The sequence below is a fragment of the Pogona vitticeps genome, chromosome 3 (genome assembly GCF_051106095.1).
Source record: "Pogona vitticeps strain Pit_001003342236 chromosome 3, PviZW2.1, whole genome shotgun sequence".
Taxonomy (NCBI): Eukaryota; Metazoa; Chordata; class Lepidosauria; order Squamata; family Agamidae; genus Pogona; species Pogona vitticeps.
In genome coordinates, this window is record NC_135785.1 from 264,914,883 (window position 1) to 264,942,761 (window position 27,879).

The following is a 27,879-nucleotide window of genomic DNA, read 5'->3' on the forward strand; positions in this document are numbered from 1 at the left end:
AGGTCTGTCTCAGATATAAGGCAGAGATGGAGATGTGACATTTTGGGGTCTGCTAGTTCCCGGAAACCCCCAAACCCCAACCAGGGAATTCTAGGAGCTAGACTTCCCAAGGGCTCGTCCATAAGCGATCCTCTCTCTTGGTCCTTCCACCTTGAGTGTTTAAAAGGAAAAAAAACCATCAGGGACATGTCTTCCACCATGGCTGCGTCACATCAAGGGACCTTCCACACAGTCAGATTAGATGGAGCATCATGGGGTTTGGGGGTGTTCAGAGAGCATCTATTCAAGCCCCTGCTCCATTTAGGAAATGCAGAGCGGATGGGCAACTCCAGAGAAGACCCTTCTACCTTTCTCTTTGTCTAGTCCTCTTGCTTCTCGAGTCGATGCTGCACCTCAGTTCAAGTGGTCCCAACATTTCTGAAATATGATTTTTCCGTGAGCCAAGGTGACCTTGTTAAAGTTCTGCTTCAGATGTGTTTTGATTCCTCCTCCGATAGCACCACTCTGGAATGGCTTGATTTCTGTTGAGATGGGAGATTTCTGCGCTCCTACTTAATTTTTGTTATGAGCCGCCGGAAAGAGACATTGACTCTTCTCTCTCCTCCTTGCAGGCTCTGTTGCAAGTGGCCAAAAACCTTTTCACTCATCTGGGTACGTATGGTGGCTCAGCCTCGTTTGCATTTCTGTGGGTGAAGCGGGGTCGGAGGCTGGCAGGCACGTCTGAGGAAGATTTATTCTGTGTGAAGGAAAATGGGTCCAAGGTGGTTTTGGCCTCTGGGCCTGCTCCAGAAAGTCACGGTGGCCTGAAATAAACAGAAACCTGGTGCTCAATCGAGAAGGTCCGCTGTCCAGCGTAGGCTCATTGCATGGCCTTAGTTGTGGTCTCTCTGCCTCTCACTCCTCACTCTCTGTAAAATGGGCGTAATATCCAAACATCCCTGATGAAATTCTAAAAGGCTTGAACCCACCCTATTAGGAGATCCCAGGGTTCTGTCACCATATTGAATGTGGTGAATCTCAGGAAAAAACTTCTTAACTGTTCGAGCGGTACAACAACAGAAGGAATGACTTCAGGGGAGGGGATGAGCGCTCCAGCGCGGGACACCTTCAGGATACAGTTGGAAGGAAGACCATCTCTCCGATCAGCTTGGATTTCCATTCCTGCCTTGAGCAGGGGGTTGGACTGGATGACCTCAGAGGCCCCTTCACGATTCTAGGGTTCTATATTTGGCATCAAGGGAACTGTTGTTTCCTGTTAGGCCACAGGCTCTGCTGTCAGAGCTTTGAAAGGTTTGGGAAGTTGGGATTCTGGGAGTGGAAGTAAAAGCAACATTAACTCCCAGTGCTGGTCTCAGTTGCCTATGTGTGGACTTCTAGGGGGGGAACACAGGGCTAAATCTGCTCCCTGCTAGAGAAGACTCGTGGAATCAGTGGCCAAAATCCACCACCCAACAGGATTTCAACCTCTGGGGCTGAGAGGGATTTTAACAGAAAGGACGAATAAACCCCCCTCCTCGGCTCTTTCTTTCCTAATCCGCCACCCTCTTTTTTTGCCCTCACAGACGATGTATCGGTGCTGCTGCAAGAGATTATCACGGAAGCGCGGAATCTGAGCAATGCCGAAATGTGAGTCTCTGGCTGGTCAAGAGAGGGGAAGGGGGTTCTCCCAAGTGACCCCCCCCACCTGTTCCCGCAGCAGGCGGACCCATAGGAGTGCCAGCCCCCAGCCAGAGACATCATCATCCCCTTACTGGTGGTTCTTCGGATAAGTTGGGGATATTTATATCAAACACCCCCAGCCAGGCTGTTGAGAAAGCTAGGGTGAGGGTGGGTTGGGGGGACATGCAGTCCGAGGCTGACTTTGGACCTTTCCTTGTCCCAGCAGAGCAGAAGGTCCTCCAGCCAGCCACCCCATTCCCAGTGGTCGGACTTTTGCTGAGAATCAGGGCAGAAGGCCTGGAGAAATGAGTTTGGTGACATTTCACTGCGCCAACTTCTTTCTCTTCCTTTCTCAAGAGTGTTGGGACAATAAGCTGCTTCTCCCTGTTTTCTTAACACCAGGAGCTCAGGGTTTGGAAATAAAGTGTCAAATATAACAGGTTAGCATTAAAATCATGACTTTTGCATTAGAAAGAAGGCATCTAATCTTTCAGGACGTCATGTTTTGAAAGTAATTTGAAAGCATGAGTTTCAACACACTTTTCTTTCGGTGGCTTCAGCTTCAATTTGTGCAGAAATAGCAATCATATTTTTCTGTGTATAATACGCCCTCATGTATAAGACACCCCCCTTTCTAACCCAAAATTTCTTTCTTTGCAAGAAAGTGGAGGGGTAAAGCGATTCCTGCTTTCCCCCTTCATTTTTATTGCAAAAAAGCAGGTTTCTCCCTCCATGTTTTGCAAAGAAAATGGGAGGTGGAAAGCAATTTCTGCTTTCCCCTTACATTTTTGTTGCAAATGTTTTGCAATAAAAATGTATTGCAATGAAAATATTTGCAACGAAAATGTAAGGGGAAAGCAGAAACCGCTTTCTCCCTCCATTTTCCTTGCAAAACGTGGAGGGGGAAAGTAGGGATCAAAGTGCTTTGATCCCTGCCTCCCCCTTACTTCCCAGTATAAAACAACCCTCAACTTTTCCTTTCATTATTTTAGGAAAAAGTGTCATTTTATACATGGAAAAAATACGGTATTTTCATGTTAACTCATTATTTCCCGTCTCTGTTAAAGGGTCCACCTCTAAGTTATAGATAAGTTTCATCAGAAGGGAGAATTTCATAAGTTTGGAAAGCATCATATTCTTACAAGTGTTGTTATCCCCCTTAATTTGCTTGTTCCATTTCATGGTGAGGTTTGTTTGTTTGTTTGTTTGTTTGTTTGTTTGTTTGTTTGTTTGTTTGTTTGTTTATTTATTTATTTATTTATTTATTTATTTATTTATTTATTTGGTGCTTTGGGATTTCTTTGCAAGCCCAAGTTCTCAGATCCTGAGGTCTGCCTGAATCACATCTCCCGATCGCTTAATGTGATTTCCGGCTCTCCTGATTGATTATCTTTAATGCTGAGAAAGACGATACTGCTAGGGAAAGTCGAAGACAGCAGGAAAAGAGGAAGACCCAATACGAGATCGATTGACTCCGTAAAGGAAGTCACAGGCTTGAATTCGCAAGAGCTGAGCAGGGCACTTGAGGACCCCCCCTTTCTGAAGATCTCTCATCCATTGGGTCCCTATTTATCTGAGCTTGGTGGTATATAATAATTACATCCTGGGATCTCATGGCTTCTTGTTGTTGTTTCTTGATTAAGTCGTGTCCGACTCTTCGTGACCCCCCCATGGACCAGAGCACGCCAGGCCCTCCTGTCTTCCACTGCCTCCCGGAGTTTGGGGTCAAATTCATGTTGGTTTCTTAGCTGCCATTTAAATTGTTGTACACAGAAGTACTGAGAATACTCCAGACTTTGTTTCTGATAAAGCGTTATCACATAAAACATTAGTGGCCTCTCTCTGTCTCCCCCTCCATCATCATCATTATCCATCACCAGTTACAATTATTTTTATTACACTGTCAGCCGGGGGGGGGGGGTGTCTTTACGAAGTACAAGCAGATAGGTCCCTGCCCCAAAGCAGTTACAATCTAAAATATGAGACAGAAAACAGAGGCAGAAGAAGGAAGGATACATAAGGGTAGAGAGATAAATTAAGAAGTGGCCGTTTCTGTTGCATTCCCTTAGGCTTCGCTTCAGGCAGAGTAACAGCAAGGCAAGAAATGAAAGAATAATGCCAAAGGCAGGCCAGAAAAGGTGGATTTTCAAGAATGGTTAAAGGGGAAACTGGGATCGGCCTCACATAGGTAGTCTGGGAAGCAGTTCCCAGTGTATACGGCTGCAAGGGAGAAGGGGTGGCAAGTAAAAACAAATAAATTGAAATGTGGTTCATGATTATGTGCAATAATAATTCCATCAAGGCAGCCAAGAGGCCAAGACCAAATGCATAAGGAATTCAAAAGGAAAGGGAAAAGATGTTTTAGGGGGATGGATTTTAGAGAGGGTTGAAAGTAAAATACGGGTGAAAAATAAATCAGCTGTTTTTTTATTTATTTTACTTATTAGTTTAAACTGTTTTCAACCCGCCTTTCCCCTTAAAAAGGACCTGAGGTGGTATAAAACAATTAAAAGGCAACATTTAAGCGGATAACAGTGAGTGTACAAAACTAAAAGGATCAGTGAATGCAAGACCAAATAACCAGAAGCCACACCAATGCACTTGCAGAGCAGGAAGGCAGAGCCCTCCGATTGAAACCCCTCTCGGACCACCAGGCCATCAGGAAAAGCCTTCCCCCTCTAGAAAGGACTTTGCCTGCTTGCAAACAGACAAGCGAGGATGGGGCCAGCCGGGCCTCCTGGGGGCTGATGCTGGATCCTGTCCTGCCCAAGGGTCCCCACCTGCTGATTTGCTTTGGCACTTGGGTGCTGTAGCAGCCAAAGGTGACGTTTTCAGATCAAAACTCCCATTTCCTCCCTTCGAGAAAGGCACATGCCTTGCTCACACCTCGTTCGCTCTTCCTGGAAGCTGATGAGCCCCTTGGCGGAAGGCAGAAAGGGCAGGTGCCGAGCAAAATGTCACTTTTTCCTGGTGAGTCTTAAAAATTACAGTGGCAAAAAAAAAAAAAAGCCATGGCAGAACCGCAGCACAATCTCACCTGGGTCTGGGGTGGGGTGGATCATGGGCGCCAGACCTGCAGAGATCTCTCACCACAACACAAGGAAGTCCTCGTCAAGAAGCCTTGGCTTTATTGTATTTTGGGAGCCCCCCAGAGCGGGGGAACCCTCACAGGGCTGTTGTTGTTGTTTAGTCGTAAAGTCGTGTCCGACTCTTGGTGACGCCATGGACCAGAGCACGCCAGGCCCTCCTGTCTTCTACTGCCTCCCGGAGTTGTGTCAGGTTCATGTTGGTTGCTTTGCAGACACTGTCCAGCCATCTCATCCTCGGTCGTCCCCTTCTCCACTTGCCTTCACACTTTCCTAACATCAAGGTCTTTTCCAGGGAGTCTTCTCATGAGATGGCCAAAGTACTGTACTGGAGCCTCAGCTTCAGGATCTGTCCTTCCAGTGAGCACTCAGGGTTGATTTCCTTCAGAACGGATAGGTTTGTTCTCCTTGCCGTCCAGGGGACTCTCAAGAGCCTCCTCCAGCACCACAATGGGGCTGTAGAGAGATGGAACTGAATGAATAAAGTAATTATTAGGTGCCTGCCCATCTTAAACAGAATGTGAAGCACGAAGGAATTGCTGAAGGAAAGGTTGGTGTGGTTGTGGTTGTCGTGTGCCACCAAGTCACCTCCCGCTTAAGGCGACCCCATGAATCTCCTAAAGGTCCTTTTCCTGCTCAGCTCTTGCAGATTCAACCCCAAAAGCTTCCTTTAGGGAGCTGCTCCATCCCATAATTTGGTCTTCCTCTTTTCCTGTTGCTTTCCACCTTTCCCAACTTTCCTGTCTTTTCCAGACAGAAATCCTGCCTTCTCACAGTAGAGCAGCCTCAGTCCCCACTTTTTTTGGCTCCAGAGAGAGAGAGAGAGTTCGGGCTTGATTTGATCTACGACCCGCTTCTTTGTCTTTCTGGCAACTCCGGGATCAGAAAGCACCACATATCAAACAAATTGTGTTTTTTTTCCTGCAAGAAATGCCAGTGTGAATATAATCCACAAGATGGAGTAACTTTTCCATGCAGCGATTCTTACAGACATAATTATCTGCAAATTAACTCTTCCCCGTGTTCCCCGGGGAGACCATTAGGAACTTAATCATCCTCCAGCATCCAGTAAAACAGTTACTACAGACAATATTTGCAGAAAGCAGAACGACCAGCATTTAAACCGTAGTTTTCGACACCTACGCTCCACCAGCCTGCTGTCTTCCCTACTAGAGATTTGCCAGTTTTGGGGGTCGGAATTCTAAACGTTTTGCCCCCAAGCTCTGGACTTCAGCAGCGGCCCCTCTCCCTTGAGAAAGCAGCTATTATTTAAAAAGGGATGGCGAGAGCAGAGGGTAGCCCCCCCCCACTAAGAGATACACCCATCTTCCTTGTTCTGTCTTTGAAGAAGTCCTCTCACTTTTCGGGTTGGGGATGTATGTGTTCCTCTTGCAGATGCTCCGTTTTCCTGCTGGACAGAATCAGCCACGAATTGGTGGCCAAGGTTTTTGATGGAGGCGTGGTGGATGATGAGGTAAGAGGCACAGAGCATTGACCCAGGCAGGGAGTTGGCTTGGGGCCACACCAAAGCTCATCTCTGGGTCCTGTTCTCGGGGGGGGGGGGAGATGCCATTGTTCAGGGCGAGAGCATACAATTTAGGTGTTGGTTCACAAAGGTTCAGACACCAGGTGACGGAAAAGATATTTCTCTGCCCAATAAACGACTCTCTCGAGCCGTGTGCCTGGGCACCTGATGGACTAGATTGGTCCGGGGTGGAGTCTGTACCTGAAGTCTTAATCCTGTCCTTTTAATTTATGGTGGGGAGCAAGACCCAGTTTGCTGAGAAACAGCCTCAAAGGGAGCCAAGCTCCGGGATCTCTGCCATGGGACCAAAGAATCTGCCCTTGAACATCTAAAACATCTTATGTCTCAGAGTCTGCGAGAGACATTGGTAGAGCTTAACATTTGAAATCTAAATTAGCTCTGTGAGGACTTTGCTTTTCTTACTCTCATTCCTCCCTCTGGCAATGCTCTTGGTGTAACGGGAGCACAACCCTTTTCAAAATTCTACATTTTTATTATTTTAAAAAAGAACTTCTGGGTGCATGTCGATGCTATAAGGCAGGGGTCCCCAACCCCCGGACTGCAACCCGGTGCTGGTCCGTGGCCTCAGATGGACCAGGCCACGGAGACAGATCTCCCACCCCTCCACACAGACACTCCCCCACACGCAGCCCCTTCGCATGTATGTGTGAGTGCCCCCCAAAGGAATGCACACGAATGCACATACGCCCACTCCTTCATTAATGTGCGCAAGCACGGGGGGGTGCCCCACCTTTCCCAACTAGTCGACGGTGTTAAAAAGGTTGGGGACCACTGCTATCAGGAATAACAAAAATGAGAGGAAATAATATCAATTCATGTTTCTCGTGGATTTTTTTAAGACTGGAAAAATGGAGGACGTCCTAACCCATCCGTCGGGGGTTCACAGGGGGAAGCTTGTTGGCTTCCCTTCCAAGAATTTGGGCACTTTGCTGGCGTTCCTCTCACTAGGCGTGTTTTCAGTTCCCCTGCGTGACCAACTCTGTGGACACGCACGTGTGGTATGGGGAACGACCAGCATGCTTCTTGGTTTTCCTTCCTTGGACACAGAGCTACGAAATTAGGATTCCGGCCGATCAGGGCATAGCCGGCCATGTGGCCACCACGGGCAAGATCCTCAACATCAAGGACGCTTACTCCCACCCGCTCTTCTACCGTGGGGTGGACGACAGCACCGGCTTTCGGACGAGGAACATCCTCTGTTTCCCCATCAAGGATGAGAATCAAGGTAAGTTGTGCGAAATGTGTGAAGTGAGGGTTGGCACATCGGGAACCGATCCGGGGCCGAAATTCTGACATCTCCCCCTCTGGACAGTCCCGACCAACCAAACCTGAAAAGAGGAGAGGCCAACCTGTCCGCCGGGCTCCTTCTCTGCCCCCCGAGGAGCTGGTGTTTCTCATCACTGCTTCTTCAGAAAACACCCCACCTCTCGCACAGTTCCTCCGTTTGTGGGCAGAAACGGACAAGATGCCAAGCTTCACAATTGGAAAGTGGAGCTCCTTTAAGACATAAAAGATTTCTGCCTTTCCTGTTATGTGGTTTCACCGCTATGATGGTGATGATGATGTGCCATCAAGTCAATTCTGACTTATGGTGACCTTTTTTCAGGGTTTCCTAGTTAGAGAGTACTCAGAAGTGGTTTACCCTTCCCTTCTTCTAGGGGAAGCCCTGGGACTCCACAGCTGGCCCAAGGCTGGCTCTTCTCCCAGCAGGGAATTGAACTCCCAACTCTGGGGCTCCTCAGACAGATCCTAAACGACTGAGCTATCCAGCCAGCTTTACAACTCTACTGGCTTGCCTTTATTTAGTACTTGATCATTGGGATTCATTTGCAATTGGATAGCACAGACATTGAAGCTTTGGAAAAATACATCCTGGGAGAACTAAGGTTTTATCCCCTTCCAATTGTGAAGCTGGTATCTCACCTGTTCTTCCCTGATTCTTATGGGCAACTCTTCGTGTTGCAATCCTTTTCTCTAACTCAGGAGCAGAGCTTTGCTCATAGGGGAGGCTCTGTTCTGAAGCTGGTCCTTACTTCTCCTGTCTCCGACTGGGAGCATGTCTTGTGATGCAGAGCGGATGATCTTAGGTGAGTCATGGCCCTCCACGGCCTCCTTGATCATCGGGCTTCTGCTCTTTCTTCTGTTGTTCCAGTCATTGTCTTCTCCTTCTTCTCTGCTTCTCCCAGAGGTCATCGGCGTGGCGGAGCTGGTTAACAAGATCAACGGGCCGTGGTTCAGCAAATTTGACGAGGACTTGGCCACCGCCTTCTCCATCTACTGTGGCATCAGCATTGCCCACGTAAGCCACGCGTGTGGTCCCCCCGGGTGGGTGGGTGGGGGTGAGATGTCATAACACCGGCCATCTTGCCACGTAGCCGTCGCTCCGTCTTCGGAGACCTTCCACGGGCCACGGTGAGAACTGCTTTGGGTTTTTCTTTCCTCCAGTCTCTGCTCTACAAGAAAGTCCACGAGGCCCAATACCGAAGCCACCTGGCCAACGAGATGATGATGTACCACATGAAGGTAAGGATGCCCTGAGGCTGCCCCAGAAAGGCCAACTGTCCACGTTGCCCTCTCTGACCAAGGTAGGTAGAGAGGCGGTGGCCCCCAGGCCCCCCCCATATCCTGCTGCAGCCTTCTCTTTTTTAATTGTGTGAGTAGCACAGCCCTTGGGGGGGCACCAGTGGGGCTGACCGGGCGCTCGAAGCCAAGGCGGAGGCCACTCTGCGAACCGGTCCGGACTGCCAGCTTTTTCCCCCCTGCCTGGCCCCAATCACTGCCCGTCCAGAATCTGTGTGCTGAATTCGATGCCCGAGCCTCCCTTCCTCTTCCAGGTCTCAGACGACGAATACACCAAGCTTCTGAACGAAGGGATCTTGCCGGTGTCGGACATAGATCCCAACTTTGCCAAGTTCACCTACACCCCGCGCTCCCTGCCGGACGACGACACGTGTATGGTGAGTGTGGGTCACGGCCCTCCTCTGGAAAGGGTCCGGCCTGTGGCTTTCCGGGCACCGAGACTGGGAGACCACCTTCTCATTCCCAGCAAGGCTGTGGCTTGTAAGTCTTTTAGGGTTCCCTCTGAAAGCCGAACCCTCGCCCCTTCCCGGATGCAGAAGGCACTGAGCCCAAAGGGAGGCTAAACCCATCGCCTCTAGGAAGGCTGCTCATCGCCCAGGCAAACCAACAATGGCTACCAGTAGCCACAGGCAACCTTCTCCTCCTCCCCACTGAATGTCCTTCCAGCTTCTTTTCAAACCATGGATTCCAGGGGGTCACCACACTGGCAGCCATCCCGGACAAGGAAGACATACGGTCAGCCTGTCACCAGACCAGACCGGTTTTTGGGCCAGCCTCGGATGTCTGCCCACCATTTCCTCCAGAACAGATGTGGGCCAGCTCAGCTCCCCCCCAGGGGGGGCATTTTATGAGCCCCAGAGACCCTCCCCACAAACACAGCCGCCCGTCAGCTTGGCAACGTGTCTCTTTGTACTTCCGGCACCTTCCAGAAGTGGAAGCTGCTCTGCCCCCAAAACGAGGCGCCTCGTTTTCCCCAAACCCCAGTCCTGATTCTAAAAAGGATTTGGCAAAACTTGAAATGGATTCTCAGCCACATTTTGGGGAGGGGGGGCTGGTGCAGCCCACAGCGTGTCCTCAGGGACAGAATTGGCCCTTGGGACTGCAGAGTTTGCCCGCTCCCGTTTTGGAGAAACAAATGTGAGGTGGTTGAGCTCCTCCCCAACCCCTGGCAACCCCCAGCTCAGGCTGGCAGGATGCAGAAACTGACCCAATGTTTGGGGGGGGTCCCCAGATCCACTTTCAAATCCCTAGCCCTTGGAGGGAGCAGATGCCCTCCGTGTGCTCTGGAGAAAGACTGAAGGGGATAAAGGTGCTGAGCGAGAGGAAGGGAGCAGTTTTCAGCGGCTTCGGACCGGACCGGCCAGCAGCCCCGTGTGGAGTGAACGGCCTGTCCCAATAAACTCGGCACGTTGAGCTGATTTCCCTCCCTCTTGGTTCCCCGCAGGCCACTCTGAGCATGTTGCAGGACATGAATTTCATCAGCAGCTACAAAATCGACCACCACACGCTTGTCAGGTGGGTTGCGAAGAGAGCCGCCTGGCTTTTTCTCCTTCGTGCAGACTCCGTTCCACAGCACAGAGGGTCAGCGGTGCATTGAACTGGAAGGAAGACCATAGAACGATGGAGTTGGAGAGGGGACCCCGGGGGGCATCTAGCCTTACCCCTGCCAGGACCAAGGACCACTTCCCCACTTGGCCGTGCGGCTCACTGAGGGACGACCGCTGTCTTTCAGGCTCACTTTCTCCTCATGTACACGTGTGAGCCACGTGACCCCCAGAGGCCCGGCACGTGGTTCACAGTACAGTAGTGAGGTGAGGTGCTCCATTCAGCACCGGTGAGGCCTCCCCTTGAGTCTTGTGTCCAATTCTGGACACCACACTTCAAGAAGGATGCTAACAAATTGGAACAAATTCAGAGGGAGGGCCACAAGGATGATGATCAGGGGGGACTGGAAACCAAGCCTTAGGAGGAAAGGCTGAAAGAATTGGGCCTGTTTAGCTTTGAGGAAAATAAGGCTGAGGGGTGATAGGAGAGCACTTGTCAAATATTTGAAAGGCTGTCATCCAGAGGAGGGGCAGGATCTGTTCTCGATCTTCCCAGAGTGCAGGACACGCAACCATGGGCTCAAGTTACAGGAATCCAGATTTGGGTTGAATATCAAGAAAAACTTCCTAACTGTTAGAGCAGTGTTTCAAGACTGTCAAGAGGAACGTGGATAACCCTCTGTCAGCTCTGCTTCGACTCGGGTCCCTGCCTCGAGCAGGGGGTCGGACTCAGGGGCCTTAGAGGGCCTTTCCGATGCCATCACTCTCAGATTCAGTGGGCATGTGAATTAGGCCCGCACCCCAAAAAGTACATATATTTTTTGTAGCACCCTTTCGGCTGCCCTCTCCCACACACCCCGTGGAGGGGCAGGGTTGCTCAGGCTGGGCTCGCAACCCTCCTCTACCTACGTGCAAACGTGAATTCAGTGCATACCCCGTTGATGTCAACGGAATCTTATTTTTTCCTGCCATGGCAGACATTCCCGGTCACCTCTGGGGCTCCTCGGATGTTCTTCGAAAGCTCTTTTGGAGTTTGCTAATCACCAACTCCGTTGTTCAGGATGAACGATTCAAATTGTGCGCCCTTTGAAAAGGAAAGGAAGGCTTTGCCGTTAAGCGTTACTGAGCTCCCCTTCCTGGTCTCGGGGTGGAGATCATCCACCTCCTTCTTACAAAAAGGACCCCGTCTGTTCTTTTCTCCCAGGTTCTGCCTGATGGTGAAAAAGGGCTACAGGGACCCTCCGTACCACAACTGGATGCATGCCTTCTCTGTCTCCCATTTCTGCTACCTGCTCTACAAAAACCTGGAGCTGGTCAATTACCTGGAGTAGGTACCTGGCGGTGGCGGCTCAGCTCTCTTCTGGGGCTCTGTTTCTGCCAGGGCTCAGCCTTGGAAATGCCTTTGCAGTCGAGTGGGTGGGTGGGTGGGTGGGGGGACGATGCACAGCTGTTGGGGGGTGGGATCGAGCTGGCAAGAGGCAGCCGCCTGCGTCTCCTGTCGTGTCGGGAGGAGTGTGTTTAAAGAAGGACAGGGTCTCTCTCTCTAGGGTTATCTATTTGGGGGAGGTGTCACGGCCTGGGGGATTCTGGGAATGGCCATCCAAAGACACACCTCTGCACACCCTTCGTACCTGCCTGCCGCCTGACCAAGACGAGCCGGGATGGGTGGGGTTCGGCGTCCTTCCAGCACCGCTTCCCAAATGATCAAAGTCTCCCTTTTACTCCGAATCCACCCATTGCTTTCCATAGTTTGAGGCTGTTCCCTTTCACGTGCTTTCCTCCAAACCCATTCTCTCCCCGAGGGTCAGATTTTACATGGCGGGGAGCACCTCATTGAAAGCTGCCGCCTGTCCAGAACGCGCCTACGCTCCTCCATTGCTGGCCCCACAGGCACCCCCGAGGCATCCTGGAGACTTCTGCCCCTCATGCATGGCTCTGTGCACCTGTGTTGTTTTCTGTTCACAGGGACATCGAAATCCTTGCCTTGTTCATCTCCTGCATGTGCCACGACCTGGACCACCGGGGCACCAATAATTCCTTCCAGGTGGCTTCGGTACGGTTTGAAGGAAACCAGCCCTCAGCAGAGCAAAGGGGGTGGGGTGGGGGCAGAAGAGTTGGGGGGGGATAGCTTGTCTCCTCTTGGTTAAAGCAAGATGGGCAAAACCTTTCTAGGGCTGCTCAGTGCGAACGTGGGTTCCCTAGCAGACGGGGGGGAGGGGGGAAGGAAAGCCTCCCCGAATGCCTCCTTCTTGTCAAGCAGAGGGTGAGCTCAGGGGGAGGGGGCTTAGGGTCATCCTCTTCCCCCCCCATCCCACCCCAGGCTGCACTGGGCTGTTTCCAGCTGGCTGAGGTAGCAGAAAGATAAGCCAAAAGCTGCCTGCCTGGGGAGCTTCTGGTATGGTTTTGCTTTGCTTTTTCCCCCTCCTCCCCCATTTCAAGACTTGGGGGGTGATCTTAGGGAACATTGATGGAAACCCCAAAGATGAACATTGCCACTCTGGAATAAGGCCTTCTCGGCAAGACCCCTTGACACAAGAACGTCAGCTCTCCTCCCCCTCTGTCAAGGTCTCTGCAATTTGTGGGAAATGTTTTTTTGTTTTCCTGCCCTTCCATTTGAGAAGGAAAGCATACACACGCAGGGAGGAAGCACCAAAGGACTGGCTGGCCTTAGCATGGACATCAGCCCTCCCCCCACCCAGTGCTTCCGGGTGTTAAATCCAGGAGCAGTCTCCCTCATTTGCAAATGGGGTGATTTTGCACCAGGCTTTCCTACAGGCCATTTTGCAGAAAAAGAGGGGCCATTTCTATGCAAAATGACTTAGTTCGCATTGTGGGAATCCCTCTTGGACAGCTCAAAGAGTTTTTTAAGCCTAGCCTAGAAGAGAGCTAGGGGAATATCTGTAAGGACAGAGATGTCACGCTATCGACTGTAGAAGCCTCGCGGCACCGTGGTTAAACCGCCGCGCTGGAGCCCAAACTCTGCTCCCCACCCAGGTTCGGTACCAGGTAGCCGGCTTGAGGTTCACTCAGCCTTCCATTCTTCCAAGGTTGATAAACTGAGACACCCAGATCACTGTTGTGTTGGGGTGTGTTTCAAAGAAGTTCAGGATCTCTCTCTCTCTCTCTCAGGTATCTCTCTTAGTGGTATGTAGCTGCCTGGGTAATTCCGGGTGGTGTGGCCCAAAGACACCAAGGTGTAGCCTGCATCACTAAATGGCAAATCGTCCCATGAGCGCTTTAAGCCCCATGGGGTGGTCTTATAAGCAGCACGCCTTTGGCTTTATTGCAGTTTTTAGTGAGTGCCTCCGAGGCTGCATCTGTCCCTTATTTTGAATTCTGGAGGCTGATCCTTATCTTTTCCTGGCAAGGAGGTGGCGATTTCCTAGACAGGCCAGTTCTATACTGAGCCTTGGGCAAAGCCCAGATGGAGGATGATGGGATGGGCTTAGAAGAATCTTAAAATAACTCTGCCCTTCGGGGGGGGGGGAGGGAGGATCCTTGGTAGAGCTGCCTCGGGAGGACTTACGATGCTGTGTCCAGGGAGACCATTTCCTGCATCCATGGGGCCATCTCTTCCTGCATTTACTTCCCTGACCAGCATCCCTCATCCTCAAGGTTTGGGAACCAGGCGTGGGAGAGACTGAGGCTGCTCTCTTCTCCCACGTGGTCTCTGCATCCGCATGGGGATCTGCGTGCCTTGAGAGGCAACTCTAGGGGGGGGGGCACACTGCCAAGAAGGAAGACATAGAGGAAATGATGGTACCTCGGCCCTCCATGCCCCGTGGGTGGCATCGTCGTTTCAGTCCTGCCTCCTTTCATCACAGCTCCGAGGGCTTCTCTCTTGAGCCCGGACCCACCAACTTCCAACCCTCTTCCCACCTCTTCCAACCCTTTTCCCTCCGTATGGCTTCTTTGCCTTGATCATGGGATCGCTCTTAATTCTCTCTCTCTCTCTATTCCAGAAATCTGTGCTGGCTGCTTTGTACAGCTCAGAAGGCTCCGTTATGGAGGTAAGAACACCTCGGTTATCCAAGCGTGCTCACGGGTTCTGGAACCAGGAAAAAGGAAAACAGGAACCACCGCAAGAACAAAGGACCTGCTCGTATGATATTTAAGGGAGAGTTTCCCAGGGTGGCATAGTGGAAAGAGTGATGGCCTTGGACGCAGGTGACTCGGGTTCGAATTCCCACTCAGCCAGGGAAGCTTATAGGATTGTGGTTTGGAACTGGAGAGGCCTTAAATATCTCACTTACCTTGAAAGCCCTATTAGGGTTGCCATACGTTAAGCGTGACTTGACAAGGACCTGAAGACACCGTCCGCCCAGAAAGCTTTGCTCTCTTTATCCTCTTTCTCATCGACCTCGCGGACCAACTTGCAAACCTGTCTTCCTTGTGTTTTTCCTTCTCATGCAGAGACACCATTTTGCCCAAGCCATCGCCATCCTGAACACTCACGGCTGTAACATCTTTGACCATTTCTCACGGAAGGTGAGTCTGACCCATGGCGGCCGCCCTGCAGGCTTCGTGGGGGAGAAGCCCTGAAGCTTAAGAAACGGTCGTTTTCAGATCCTTAGGATGATCTGTGTTAAAGGGACACACACACACACCCACCGCTGGTGGTGATTCAAATGAGGAGGGGTGCGGGGGGGGGGAAATCGTGCGACCTTTCCCAAAGCCCACCTGTCCCCACCCACTGGTCCGTTCGCTTGACCAATGTGAAGTAGGGTAAAAAAGGCAGCATTCTCATTGACTCCATAGGATTACCAAAGGATGCTAGATTTGATGAGAGACATCATCCTGGCCACAGATCTTGCTCACCATTTGAGGATCTTCAAAGACCTGCAGAAAATGGCAGATGGTAAGGCGATCTCTTTCTCTCTGTCTCCTGGTAATTTCTCATCAAATGTGAGGAGCTCCGCTACAAACTAAATCAGAAGTCTTCACCTCCCTCTATGAATCCTCGACCCCCCCCCCACAAAGACACACCCTCAAACTCATATATGTATTTATTACAAAATGTCAGAGGCTGGTTTTCGTAATTGCTTTTGCTCATGTACTGGACTCATTTCTATTAACTATGTTACTTGCATCTCATTGCCTCGAAGCTCTGTTTACATTAGGATCCCCATATCTATGGGGATTGATTCCAAGACAGATGCTGAAAACCACAGATAATAGTGAAGTCTATTAAAAGAGAAAAATCCAGAAAAAGTATTCTCACCATGTATTACTAGAACTGCCCACTAGAGGGAGACAGAGACCATGCCATGTACAGTAATACAGTATTCTTGTTACTGAAGAATACTTAACATGGTCTCTGGCTCCCTCTAGTGGCTAGTTATGGTAAATACATAGTGAAAATATATGTTTATGGTTTTATGCTTTAATATTTATAATATTTTTAATGAAACCTTGGATACTGATCCCAAAGATAATGGGGGTCCAATGGTAATTGTATTTTTATACTTATACAGCATGAAATTGTAGACTAACAGTGGCAACTATATTAAAAAAGAAGCACTCAAAATGTAGCTTTATTGCAGAACGCTTAGAACGTTTGGGAGCGAAAGGGTGATTGATGAAGAAGTACTGAAGTAACTGAATAAAGGTCAAGAAGTAATAGACCAGATACAATGCAGAAAGCTAGAATACTTTGTCCATGGACTGAGAAACAAAATGTGCAGATTGTCACATCTGAAAATTCAGGGCAAAATAGGAGGAAGAAGAAGAACCTCTTGGACAAAGACCTAGAGACCTATCAGGAACAACAGAAAATCACAGTTTAGAACTGCTGTGTCAAAAGTCGAGTGAGAGAACCAGGATGATGCCCAGTGGTTGATACGGACGAGGGATCCGCAGAAGGGATCTTCCCTATGCCATCTCCCCACACACACCCAAGCCAGAAACGTGTGTGTGTGTGTGTGTGTGCACATGCGCATTAGAAACTCCTCTTTGAATACTGCATGTATTTCAAAAACCCTATCAAGAGTCTCTATATCTCAGAAACAACAGAACAGCGGCAACAAAGGCCTCAGGGGGGGTTTTGCTTCCTCCGGGACGCCCCACCCGGGCCCGTCGAGACCGCTTGCCACTGCTCTGGAAGGGCAGCGCCAGCCTCGAGCTTAACCTTCTCTTTTTCTGCTTCTCCCCTTTTCCAAGTGGGCTACGATCCCAAGAACAAGCAGCACCACAGCCTCCTGCTGTGCCTTCTCATGACCTCTTGTGACCTCTCGGACCAGACCAAAGGCTGGAAGACCACTCGCAAGATTGCAGTGAGTAAATCAAGCGGGGGGGGGGAGAGAGAGAGTCTGTCCTAAACAGGAGGCCCGAATTCTGCCGCACATCTGTTCTATAACAGGGGTGCCTAGCCTTTGACCCTCCAGATGTTTTGAACCACCACTCCTAGATCCCCGGCCAGGGTGTGTGGCTTCTGGGAAGAGGGAGCCCAGAACATCTGGAGATCCAAAGCTTGAGCACAGCTGTCCACCTCGGGCGGGATGCCCCCGTCTCGTTCCCGCCTTCCAAAATGTCCCGTCTCCTTGGAACACTCGAGTCCGACCGGACAGCTCCTCCCTCGGGCTCTGTGCGAAAGGACCCAAAGTTGCCTGGAGACATTTCTATTCCTTCCCCACGCAAGATGGAAATCCGTGCTCTTGCAAGGCAGGTGGCCTCCTGCCCCATCCACCTGGATGCCAAACCATCCAGGGAGTGTCCTTTTCCACTTCTCATAGGTAACGGCAAGAGACCCCCCCTCCCCTGTATCTTTAACAATTGGGGTGGGGGGGATGTCTTTAAATACAGCAGTATCCTAGGAGATACCGTGTCGCCTCGGCCGCCAGGACAGCTCCTGGATCTGTATTCTGAAGAGGCCCCGTGGCTTCCATATTTGTTGGGGCTGACAAAACTGCTGAGCGTTCATTGCATGTCCCTACGGAACAGCTGGACTGGAGAGACAGCTGGGCTTCAGGTGCAGCTCACCTGTGGGGACCGTGCCAGGCATGGTTCGCCAAAGAGAGGGAGGGCACAACCCTGAGCACATCCCAGAACACAGAGCGACCGAAGACACCCTTGCACTTCTTTCGTGCTGGATGGCCGGCCAGGATAAAAGAAGGAGGACTTTCCCCATCCATATCTCTCTGGGAGAGGGAGTGCTTTACCTGTTGAATTACTGGCAGGTGGAGGGAAGCAGTGTGGAGTGGGGGGTTGGACCCGTGTCATGACAGTGCCATGGGTCTGGGATCAGAATAACGGCCTGCCTCCGTGTTTGGGGTGTAGATGTCTCTGTGGCTCCACTTCAGGAGGCGTTGAGGTGGGGGGCCAAGGGGAGGTTTTCAGAGGAGAGAGGGGTAAGGGGTAGGGAGGCCATCCGTGTCTGGGCCAGAAGGCTTGCCTTTGGGGTGTCCACGGCTTCAGCTCTTCTGAGCAACAAAGGGAAAAGAAAAAAAGGGGGGCCACAGGCCTTGACTCAGGACACGTCCCTTGAAGCTGGTCTCATCCCTGGTTTCTGCCTTCCAGGAGTTGATCTACAAGGAATTCTTCTCCCAGGGAGATCTGGTACGTATGAAGGCAAGAAAACCCTCCGTCTACAAGGCAGGATCCAGGCAGTGCCCCTCCGAGACTTCCGTGAACCCCTCGCCACGATTTCCCATGACGGGCAGCCGGAATAGCAGCTGCTCCTTTGGAACCACCTCAGCAAAGGGAGTTTCCGGAGCACTAGACGTTTTTGCTGTGGGGGGGGGGAGAGAGAGGATTGGGTGGGCGCCCTGGGGACCTGCATCTCCCAAGGCCCCTCTCACCCTAGGCTACTGCCAAAAACCATCCCAGGTCCCGAGGAAGGAATAAAAGAGCATTTATTTAGGGTTCTCCTTTCTTCCCACTGCTATTTCTCTTGCAACAGACTCCAGGTGAGGAGGTGGGAAGGAAGAAGGGAAGGCAGGAAAGTTGGTTTCTTCTCTGGCTCTGGTTATAATCTGAACAGGGCAGACCTTCCTTCCTTCCTTCCTTCCTTCCTTCCTTCCTTCCTTCCTTCCTTCCACCCACCATGCGCTCCTTCCTTCCTTCCTTCCTCCCTCCCTCCCTCCCTCCCTCCCTCCCTTCCTTCCTTCCTTCCTTCCTTCCTTCATCATTTGAAATATTCATACTCTACCTTTCTCGTGAGAAGGACCGAAGGCAGCTTGCATTGTTGTTAAAAGCTAAAGACAATATTTAAAAAGAACTAAAGATCATATGAAAAAAACTGTAAAGAAAAAACGTGCTAAAAACAGTACTACAAACCCCATGATTCTCCATTTGGAGAGTTCTACCTGACATAGAGACACTTACCTGTGGCTCACCTGGGAGGCTGAGCTGGACCTAAGCTTCCCCTGAGCTTCCTGTTTCTGCCCCGGTGCCAACTGGGAGCCTTGCTTTTTGAACAGGAAGCTAGGCAGAGCTTGGCGGCCCTGCCCCCCCCCCCCCCCCAGCTGCTTAGAAAGTCATAGGGATTCACTCGGGGTCACTGGTGGTAACGCCTGTCGTTCCCTGCCAGACAGAATTTTGGTGGATATTTTTTTCCGGGCGCGCAACACAAACGGGAGAGGGGGGGGCAGGATGCTGGCTGCTGCAGCCTCGACATGACCCACTTGCCTGATCCCTGCAGGAGAAAGCCATGGGCAACCGGCCGATGGAGATGATGGACCGGGAGAAAGCCTATATCCCTGAGCTGCAGATCAGTTTCATGGAGCACATTGCGATGCCCATCTACAAGTAAGTGCTCGGCCCCAGAGAGGGGCTGCGGGGTTGCAAGAAGGGCTGGCCAGCTGGGGCTTGGTTCCCATGGTGCCGGAATTTAGGGGGTACCTAAAACTAGAGGTGAATCCAGGGAAGAGTGTTGGGGGAATGAGCAGCAACATCTCCCGGCCGATGCGCTTCCCTTGAGCAAGGAAAACCGAGCGGGGAGCGCTTTTCAAAGACCTGAAAGGGGCAGGATCTGTTCTCCATCCTCCCAGAGTGCAGGACAAATAAGAATGGACCCAAGTTACAAAAAAGCCAGATTTGGGTTTTATACCAGGAAAAAACTTCCCAAAGAAAAGCCTCCAAAGGAAGCCACGGGGTCCTTGTAGAAGTATGTGACTCCGTTATTGAACGACTTACAAAAAAAATCAAACAATTCATGCAAGCTTTCGTGGATTCAATACCCCTTCTTCAAGCACGCACCAGCAGTAACTTGTGGCAGTGCAAAAAAAGTTACAATGTCCCGTGAATTCATGGTAGTCGTTTCCCCAGACATCCTCCCAAGGCAAGTTTGGTGACTTCCTAGCAGAGCAGGATGACAATGGAACCCCATTGATCTCGGGAGGTGGGAGGCGAGCGCTCCAAGGCTGGAGGCCTTCGAGAGAAATTTAGACGACTCTCAGTCCGATTGGCTTTGATTCCGATTCCTGCCTTGAGCAGCGGGTTGGACGCGACGGCCTTAGAAGTTGATCCCAACTCCATCCTTCTAGGCTCTTAGGGTGGTTCTCCCTGTGGTTCTCTGGGACCTGGTGTTTCAAGCTATACTGCTTCTGATCCTGGAGGTTCAGTTCAGCCACGAACCGTTCACTAGACTTTTCTTCCACGGCAGTAGTTGGTTCTTCTTTTGAAGCCTCCTCCTAAATCCCTTCCTACAACATCTGGCCAGCGGCAGGAGGAGTCCAGGAGCCATTTCCAAATAATCGGAGGCCTTCCGTGCAAGAATTCGAGAAAGATTGTTATCTGCTGTGCCAGAAGGTAGCGCCGGAAGGGATGGTTTCAGACTGCCGGGAGAGTTTGATGAAGGATGAGGCAGAACAGCTTGAGGGCAAGGGTTGTTTGACGGTGAATTGCGCTGACCGAGCTCGGTTGGCCGTCTCTCAGAGATACCTGACTTGGGGGTCAGACTAGATGACCCTCAGGATCCCTTGCAGCACTCCCGTTATGTGCCTCTAGGACTCTGCTATTTCTCTGCCAGAGGTGTTACTTGGAAACCCTTTTCTGGAGGACTAGAGATTCCCAGAATCCCTCAGGGAGAGAGCTGAGAGATTCTGGGAATCTCTAGTCCTCCAGAACAGGGGCTGGGGGATTCTGGGGCTTGCAGCGTCCGGGCTGTCCATTGTGGCCACAAGAGGCCAGGTTCTTTCCAGATGTGGCCGGAGCTCCTCCACAACGGTCCCTCTTCCCGCAGGTTGCTGCAGGAGCTCTTCCCCAAGGCGGCCGAGCTGTACGAGAGAGTGGCCAGCAACCGGGAGCACTGGACCAAAGTCTCGCACAAGTTCACCATCCGAGGCCTGCCGAGCAACAACTCCCTCGACTTCCTGGACGAGGAGTACGACCTGCAGACCACGGGCGGCGACGAGAGCAATGGGGTGAAGATGAACGGCTGCCTGGACTCGGAAGACGGCCACGGGGAAGCGGAGCTGGAAGGGTGACGAGGACGATCCGCCTCCTCACCTGGCACGGACCTGCGTGCACGCAAGTGCAGCTACGTAACTCTCGCCCCTCTGGGGACTGGACGGGGCTGGGTTTGGAAGCCAACGTGGCCCTTATTTATACCGTGAGCGTGCTCTCCCTCCCTCTCTGCTGCAGGCATTTAATTCCGTTCCCCGGCCCCCACCTGTTGCTCCAGCGCACTGACCCCACATTCCCACGCTTTCCCCTCGCCTCCGACCTCGTGGACCAGCTTCAGCCGTTAACCCCGGAGCTCCGCCAGCCTGGCCTTTGTTCTTTGCTCCCTTGCGCGGTTGCGTTGAATGAATGCACAACCTTCCACCCACCCCCTTCCTTTGCATCGTCAGCCCCTTGCATCTGGCGGGCCAAGGCGTTTTGGGCGCACGCAAAGCCCTCCACGCCCTGGGGCCTCTGGGCCCGTGGGAGGAGAAAGAGGCCAGCCGCTGTGGTGGGATTGCAACAGGAGGAGAAAGGATGCCCTCTGCAAGACGGAAAGGCATCTGTGGGTTTGACCGGCCACCCCCTGGCATGGCTGGAGGAGGAGGAGGAGGGTTTTGGACGCCCGGGACAGGATCTGCTTGAAAGGACACTCTCGATCCGTCTCCTTCTCTCGCCTGAACTCAACGACCGACCCGGTAGTTTTCTGGAGGACGAAGAGAAAACTCTCCAGCTGTTCGCTACCTGCTCCTTCCTACCCTTCCTTTCTGGTTTCCCCTTCTGGTCTCTGCTCTGCACTCAACAAGTGGCGCGATGGTGCCCGATCCCCCAAAGGAGGCGCAGGAATCTCTCTGTGTCTGTCCCCCTAACAAGGTGGGGTGGCTCCGTCGGTTTCCAGAGCTTCCCCTTGCTCTCTGGAAGGGCTGTCCAGGCTGGGCTGGGTGCGCGCTCAGGGTCCCAAAGAATAGCCTGGACATGGGGGGACGTGGGGTAGGAGCATGCTCTTCCACCTGAGAGCCGAACCCTTTTTTTGGAACAAGGCTGGAGGTGGTTGTGGGTCTGATCTCTGGGGTGGGGATCCTTCAGCCGTGCCAGGGCTCTGAGAACGACTACCTCCCCTGTAAATCTCGTCCATTTTGCCAAAACCTGCCGTGCCCAGTCCAGAAAATAAGAAACATCAGCAAACAGGCAGGAGAGAGAGAGAGAGAGAGAGAGGAAAAATTCTACCCTGATGGAGAAAGGAAAGCAGAGAACAAAGAGGAGATCTTTTTTAAAAAAGAGTGAGCGAGAGAGGGAGACTTCTTGGTTCCTCAGACCAATATCCATGATGGCTAAAAAGCCGGGGACAAAGCCACGCTGGAGGGCATGAGAGCTTGCGAAAATCCCACCTTTTTCATGGAATGGTCACTCCCCCCCCACACACACACACACACTAGAGCTTTATGGCCCTTGTCCGCCAGGGACAGCAAAAAAAAAATAAAATAAAAGGGGGTGTTTTTTTTCCTTTAAAACAAAACTTCTGGGAGTGTGGCTTGGCTTCAGAAAAAGGTGCCCGCTCTTGCCACGCACCTGCCTTCGAGGCAAAAGAAGCTCAGGAGCTTTTGCTGCTCATATTTGGCCATGGCGAGAAGGGCCAAAATAAGCCCCCCCCCCGGAGGGCTGAGAGGAGCTCCCCAGCCGGCACGTTGCCCACCCCCTGTCTTTTTGTTTTAAGAGAGAAAATCTGGCTTGAAGGCTACGAGGAGGAGCGCCATGGAGGGAAGGGGAGGTTCCCCCTAAGAAGTCTTCTGTTTCTTGATTCAGATTTATTCCTCCATGGCTCTCCCATCCACAGAGGGAAAGACTCGGGAGGGTCCTTGTATCCCTCACCCCCCCCCCCCCCAAGAAAGAAGAGCAGCTTGGGAGAGACTGTCTTGAAGCAGAAATGGGGGAGTTCGGTCACCCCTTTTTCCAACCTATGCCCAGGAAGGGCAGCCGCCCCCTGTGACTGTGTCTCCTTTATTAAAAAATCCATCCATCCATCGAAGGGTTGGAGACCAGCCCATGGTTTGTGTAATACAGAGTCCGGCCCTGACTGGCTCCTGCAAGGAGCGGGTTCAGAGAACCATATCTCTGAATTGACGTGCCAAAGGAATTTTAGCTAGAGCCAAGCTTCTAGAGCCTAGCGTCATGGTGCAAGCCCTTAGTGTTTAGGTCCACCTCCTGTCACTCCAAAGCTAGCAGAGGCCCCGGCCGAGGAAGGCGAGAGAGCAGAAGGACGGAGCCTCAAACCGAGCCCTGCCTTTCCACCGTCATCCATGGTGCAACGTGCCCCCAGGAGAGCCGTGCTTGCTCAGAACGGTGACTTCCTTTTTTGCTCTTTTGAGGAATCGGGAGGATCCAAACCTCTGTGTTTCAGTGTGACTTGTGGGGGCAGGAGAACAAATTGGGCTTTGTTTGCCTAAATCAGGAAGGCAGTGCGTTTGTCGGCCGAGATGAGCAAATGGGCTGCTTCTAAGGAAGCTTCGGGGGCCTTTGCTGCTGGCCAAGCACCCCGATTTTAAACCCTTTTCTCTTGCAAAGCTGCAGAGCTGTGCTCCTCTTGATCCTCAGGAAAGCTCATGATCTGGACTGCCAAGTCTCCATGAGCTCCCCAGGCCTTTTGGGATTGACCGTGAGATTCCCAGCCACCTCCAGTTCCCATCATCCTGCTTCAGACACAGTCAGGGCATCATCTCCGGCCATGAGGGCGGCCAGCTGCCACGAAGGGAAGAGTCTCCTCGGAAGGCAAAGGCCCGCCCGTTTAAAGATCTCGGTCCAGCCAAGAAGCCTCTTTGGTCACCGGCCGAGCTTCTCCGTCCAGAGGGACCTCTGATTTCTGTATGTTTTTCTTGCTCACCCCGAGTGCAGAGAAGCCTCGGGCGCCCCAGCCCCCCCCCCCCCGGACAAAGGGATGTCACACCAGCATTTGGAAAAGTTGCTTTTTTAAGCCCACAACTTCCAGATCGGATGCCCACCTTTTCCTATGTCAACGGTCAGGATGACTCCCACTCCTCCCTGATGCTGGATGTGTTTTAATCTTCTTTGGAATTTATGAAGCTGATAAATTTCTAATCCACAGAAATTTCATTTGATAGGTGGACCATCTTTTCCTCCTATGAACAGCCAACGACAAGAAGGCATTTTCACCCTCTGGATTTTGGTCTTTCGTTTCGCTTGCCCGGGCTTCTGTAAGAGCACAGACAGTACCATGTTTCCCCGAAAACAAGACAGGGTCTTATATTAAATTTTGCTCCAAAAATGCATTAGGGCTTATTTTCAGGGGATGTTTTATTTTACAGTCCTGTCCTCTTCTTCTGGTTGCTACACAAGGGTGGAAGGCGGGGTTTCACTTAACTAGGGCTTATTTTGGGGGTAGGGCTTCTATTACGAGCATCATGAAAAATCCTACTAGGGCTTATTTTCAGGTTAGGTCTTATTTTCAGGGAAACAGGGTAGGATGTGCTGCCATCTTTTGTAGGGGCACAGAAAGGGCATGTATTTCTGATTGCATAGAAACCCTATGGAGCAGAACTTGGATTGTATTTATGTTTTTAAAGGTGGTTGAAAGAGGTGGAGAGAACTGAACTTCCAAGGTTTGTGAACAAAACGGGGCATGGACGGAGGCATTGGCACATAGTCCGGACTTTGGGGGGAAAGAACATCCTAGTGGGAAGAGCTGCTCCATAAGGGGTCAGGCGGCCTCAGAAAACAGTGGGCTTTCCATCGTTGGAGGTTTTAAAACAGAGGTTGGATGCCCACCAGTCAGAGAGGCGGCAGTGGTGGGTTTTTCTGGGGGGTTGGACTCGATGACCCTCGGGTGCCCCTTCCCACTGTACAGTTCTATGGTTTGGTGAATCATCACGACAAATGTAAACACATGGCTTACACTAGTTCTGTCTTGCCTGCTAAGAATTTAGCAGTTGCCCTGGTGCCGCGTAGAGGTGAACCTCCCGCTCTTGTTCTCCATCCGCCCCTTAGATCGGCTTGCTTTATCTCTTAAGAGCCACATTTTTTTCTCAGCAGATTGGGAGGACAAGCAGGAAAAAGAGAAGCTGTAAAGAGAAAAAGGATGGAGAGAGATTTGCTCTCTTTTTATGGGGAAGCTTTCAAAATTCTCAGCAGTTTGAATGGGTTCCACCAAATTCCTTCTGATATCAGGAAAAACTTCTTAACTGTTAGAGCAGTATGACAATGAAACCCATGACCTCGGGAGGTGGAGAGGGCTCCAGCGCCGGAGGAGGCCTTCGAGATAAAACTGGGTTGCCACCCTCGGTCGGATCTGCTTTGAGTTGGATCCATGCCTTGAACGGGGGGGGGGGGTGTCGGATTCGATGGCCTTTGAGGGCCCTTCCCACGCCATCATTCGAGGACTGCATGACCTGCGTAATGTGTCTCCAGACTCTGAGCCTGTACTCTAAACCTGAATAGTAATTTGTACATCTGATATGTATTTAATTGCTCCTTTTAGCATTGTTTCCAGATGAGTTTGGACACTGGAGGGCTTGCTCTTCTTGTTCTAACCACCATTTAGTTGTGTGGGTTTTTTAAAACAGAAGACGAGGATGGTCACGAAGTTCTCAGTCATTGTGGCACTCTTTGAAAACACACAGGCGTGCATCTGGAGACCAAGCTTCTAACGGAGAATATTTCCAGAAGGGGCAGCTGGAAGGACAAACAACAGCCCACTTTTCTTCTGGCACCTTTGGGTCGTCTGATCCGCTTTTGGGCTTGGTCGGGTGGCAGCCGTGTCTCCGTTCGCCTGAGCTTCTCTACGTGGCCTTCTGAGCGACGCTTTGCCTGTGACCGCCAGTCTGCGTTTGGGCAGCTGTTCACGAAATGAATGGCCCCACTAAAGCTCTTAAGACGGCAGGCCTGTTTTGTTTCTGCAAAGCTCTTCTCCAGGATGACCCGGAAAGAAAAACAGCAAAAGCATTGCGAATTGGGGTGGGGTGGGGGACAAAGCAGCCAACAAGAGAGCACTAGAAAAGCTTTTGATCTCTATTGATGCTGGAGGATGGACCGCCCGGTGCAGCCTTCCGGGAACAAGACGGGCTAAAGATCCTCAAGAGACTTTTTTTAGTGGGGGGGGGGTTTGAGATGATTCACCTTTGCACCAGAATGTAACCAAGAATGCCATTTACTGTCTCTTTAAAGGCAGGACATGCCTCTGAGGGGGTCTACGAAATCGGCAAAATTAAGGAAAGGCAACTTCCTCCTCCACCACCATCCCCGAAACATTTTAGGGAGGGGGGGTTCTCTTGCAAAAACCTGCATTTCTGGACCAAGCACAGGAACAAAACTAGCTGAAGACAGGTGTGGCACCTGAAAACGAATTTGGTTTATTGTGTATGTGTGTGCCAAATGCAGTTCTCTCCCCCCCCCTCTGCAAAAACAAGACACAGACCTATGTTTTAAAGCAGGTGTGTGGTTTTTTTTGGCTAGGGCTCAGCTGAGAACATACCTTGCTTCATGACAGCTTTCACAGGTGCCAGAAAGCCCCTCTCCATTTCCTTCCCAAACCGAATACTCTTGTGAACATTGTTCCTGTTGTTTTCAAGATCCCCCGCTTCTCTGGGCCCTTCCCCCCTTGGCTGCAACCCTTGGCTGAGTAGAGCATCTTTAAAAATAATTTGGTTGCGTCAAATGAACAACTTGCAAAAATGAGTATTAAAACAAGATGGCCCCCCAATAGGACCAGGCCCAATTTGGACATAGTAAAAGTGCGGGATCCCATTTGCCTGATTTCCCAGTTTAAGCGTCTCCTCTTCAAAAATCCAGGTGACGGGAATGCCAACCTTCATCTTCTCCCTCCTTTGTTGGAATTCAGTCCAGGTGCATCTCCTGAGGGCCAGAAACTTCCTCAGGCGACCGGCGACTTCCCGGTCGGGGTGATCAGTTTCTCTTTGGGGTAACCACATCTTGCATTGGCAGGACTAGGTATGAGATTGGATTTGGGGTCAGTTTTGACACACACACCCTTTAATATTTTCCCACCACCTTGAGCAACAGCCACTTCATTAAAAAAAGCACACACACAGTAAAGTGGTGTGTGTGTTTTAAAGGAATTTTCCAAACCTTGGCCAGCTTTTGCATCAATCGCTTCTCTTGGTCACTGCCAGTTTCTACATGGAGGAAAACGGGTCAGGTATCAGTTCTCGCTCACTCTTACCACAAAGTAAGGGCTCTCATGAAATACACAGGAATCACATAATAATATCTATTAGAAAATAATACAGCAGGATCCCTGTATCTGCAGGATACTTAAATTTTCACTTATTCAAAGTCTGAGAATATTTAAAATATTAAAAGAAAAAGATCCAGGAAAAAAAAACCCTATTTTCACATGTATTACCATAAGAAAGCCAACAGATGGAACCAGAGACCATGCTATGAATACCTGGTAGTGAAGAATACATAGCATGGTCCCTGTCGCTCTCTAGTGGCCAGTTCTGGTAATGCATGTGAAAATATTTTTTCCCTGACTTTTTTCCTCCTTTTGTCATTATCCGCTTTTATCCATGGTTTTCAGTACCCATGCAACCAATCCCCAGTGGATATGGGCATGCTATTGTAATAGTCATTAACTTTCTACATACATACACACGCACACCCCTCATTCTAGGAGGAGTGCCTGTGCTTACGGCGGAATCCTGCTACATAGCTGTTCTGTTTAAAAATAAATCAAGGACAAACACTGGGTTTTCCGGGGATACAGATGTTCCCCTGCTGTGGCCATGTTCTTACTAGTTTTAACGTGGGTGTGTATGTTGTCAGCCCTTTATCTTTCTCTCCTGTATGTGTGCGTGCGCGTGTACAGATATATATAGACTAATATATATATCTCCCCATATGTAGATAATATTTGAGAGAGTCTGATTCGTAGGGATATACTCTTCTGTGCGTGTGTGGATGACAAAGGTCTTTTCAAACTTTCCTGTCTTTTCTTATGAGAGTTGACTCATTCTGATCTGGGGGGTTTTTGGTGCCTCGCTCTCCTCCCCTGAATAGCTGTGAAAGGGGGCAAAACGAAGTTTTTCTTTTCCTAATAAATTTCATATGCAGA

At 50.9% G+C, this 27,879-nt stretch overlaps 1 protein-coding gene across 2 annotated transcripts in view; it reads left to right on the forward strand.

Moving 5' to 3' along the window:
• PDE2A (phosphodiesterase 2A) overlaps positions 1-27,879 on the forward strand; it is a 350,282-nt gene extending 322,403 nt beyond the window's left edge. For both annotated transcript variants that reach the window (XM_072993391.2, XM_078390561.1), the window contains 17 exons: positions 612-651; positions 1,563-1,626; positions 6,141-6,219; positions 7,339-7,516; positions 8,478-8,590; positions 8,737-8,814; positions 9,126-9,248; positions 10,316-10,386; positions 11,620-11,742; positions 12,381-12,468; positions 14,378-14,425; positions 14,829-14,903; positions 15,174-15,273; positions 16,575-16,687; positions 17,931-17,969; positions 19,054-19,160; positions 20,596-27,879. In XM_072993391.2, the coding sequence (XP_072849492.2) occupies positions 612-651; positions 1,563-1,626; positions 6,141-6,219; positions 7,339-7,516; positions 8,478-8,590; positions 8,737-8,814; positions 9,126-9,248; positions 10,316-10,386; positions 11,620-11,742; positions 12,381-12,468; positions 14,378-14,425; positions 14,829-14,903; positions 15,174-15,273; positions 16,575-16,687; positions 17,931-17,969; positions 19,054-19,160; positions 20,596-20,839 (1,683 nt within the window). In that variant the 3' untranslated portion in view covers positions 20,840-27,879. The remainder of the gene's footprint in view (positions 1-611; positions 652-1,562; positions 1,627-6,140; positions 6,220-7,338; positions 7,517-8,477; positions 8,591-8,736; positions 8,815-9,125; positions 9,249-10,315; positions 10,387-11,619; positions 11,743-12,380; positions 12,469-14,377; positions 14,426-14,828; positions 14,904-15,173; positions 15,274-16,574; positions 16,688-17,930; positions 17,970-19,053; positions 19,161-20,595) is intronic.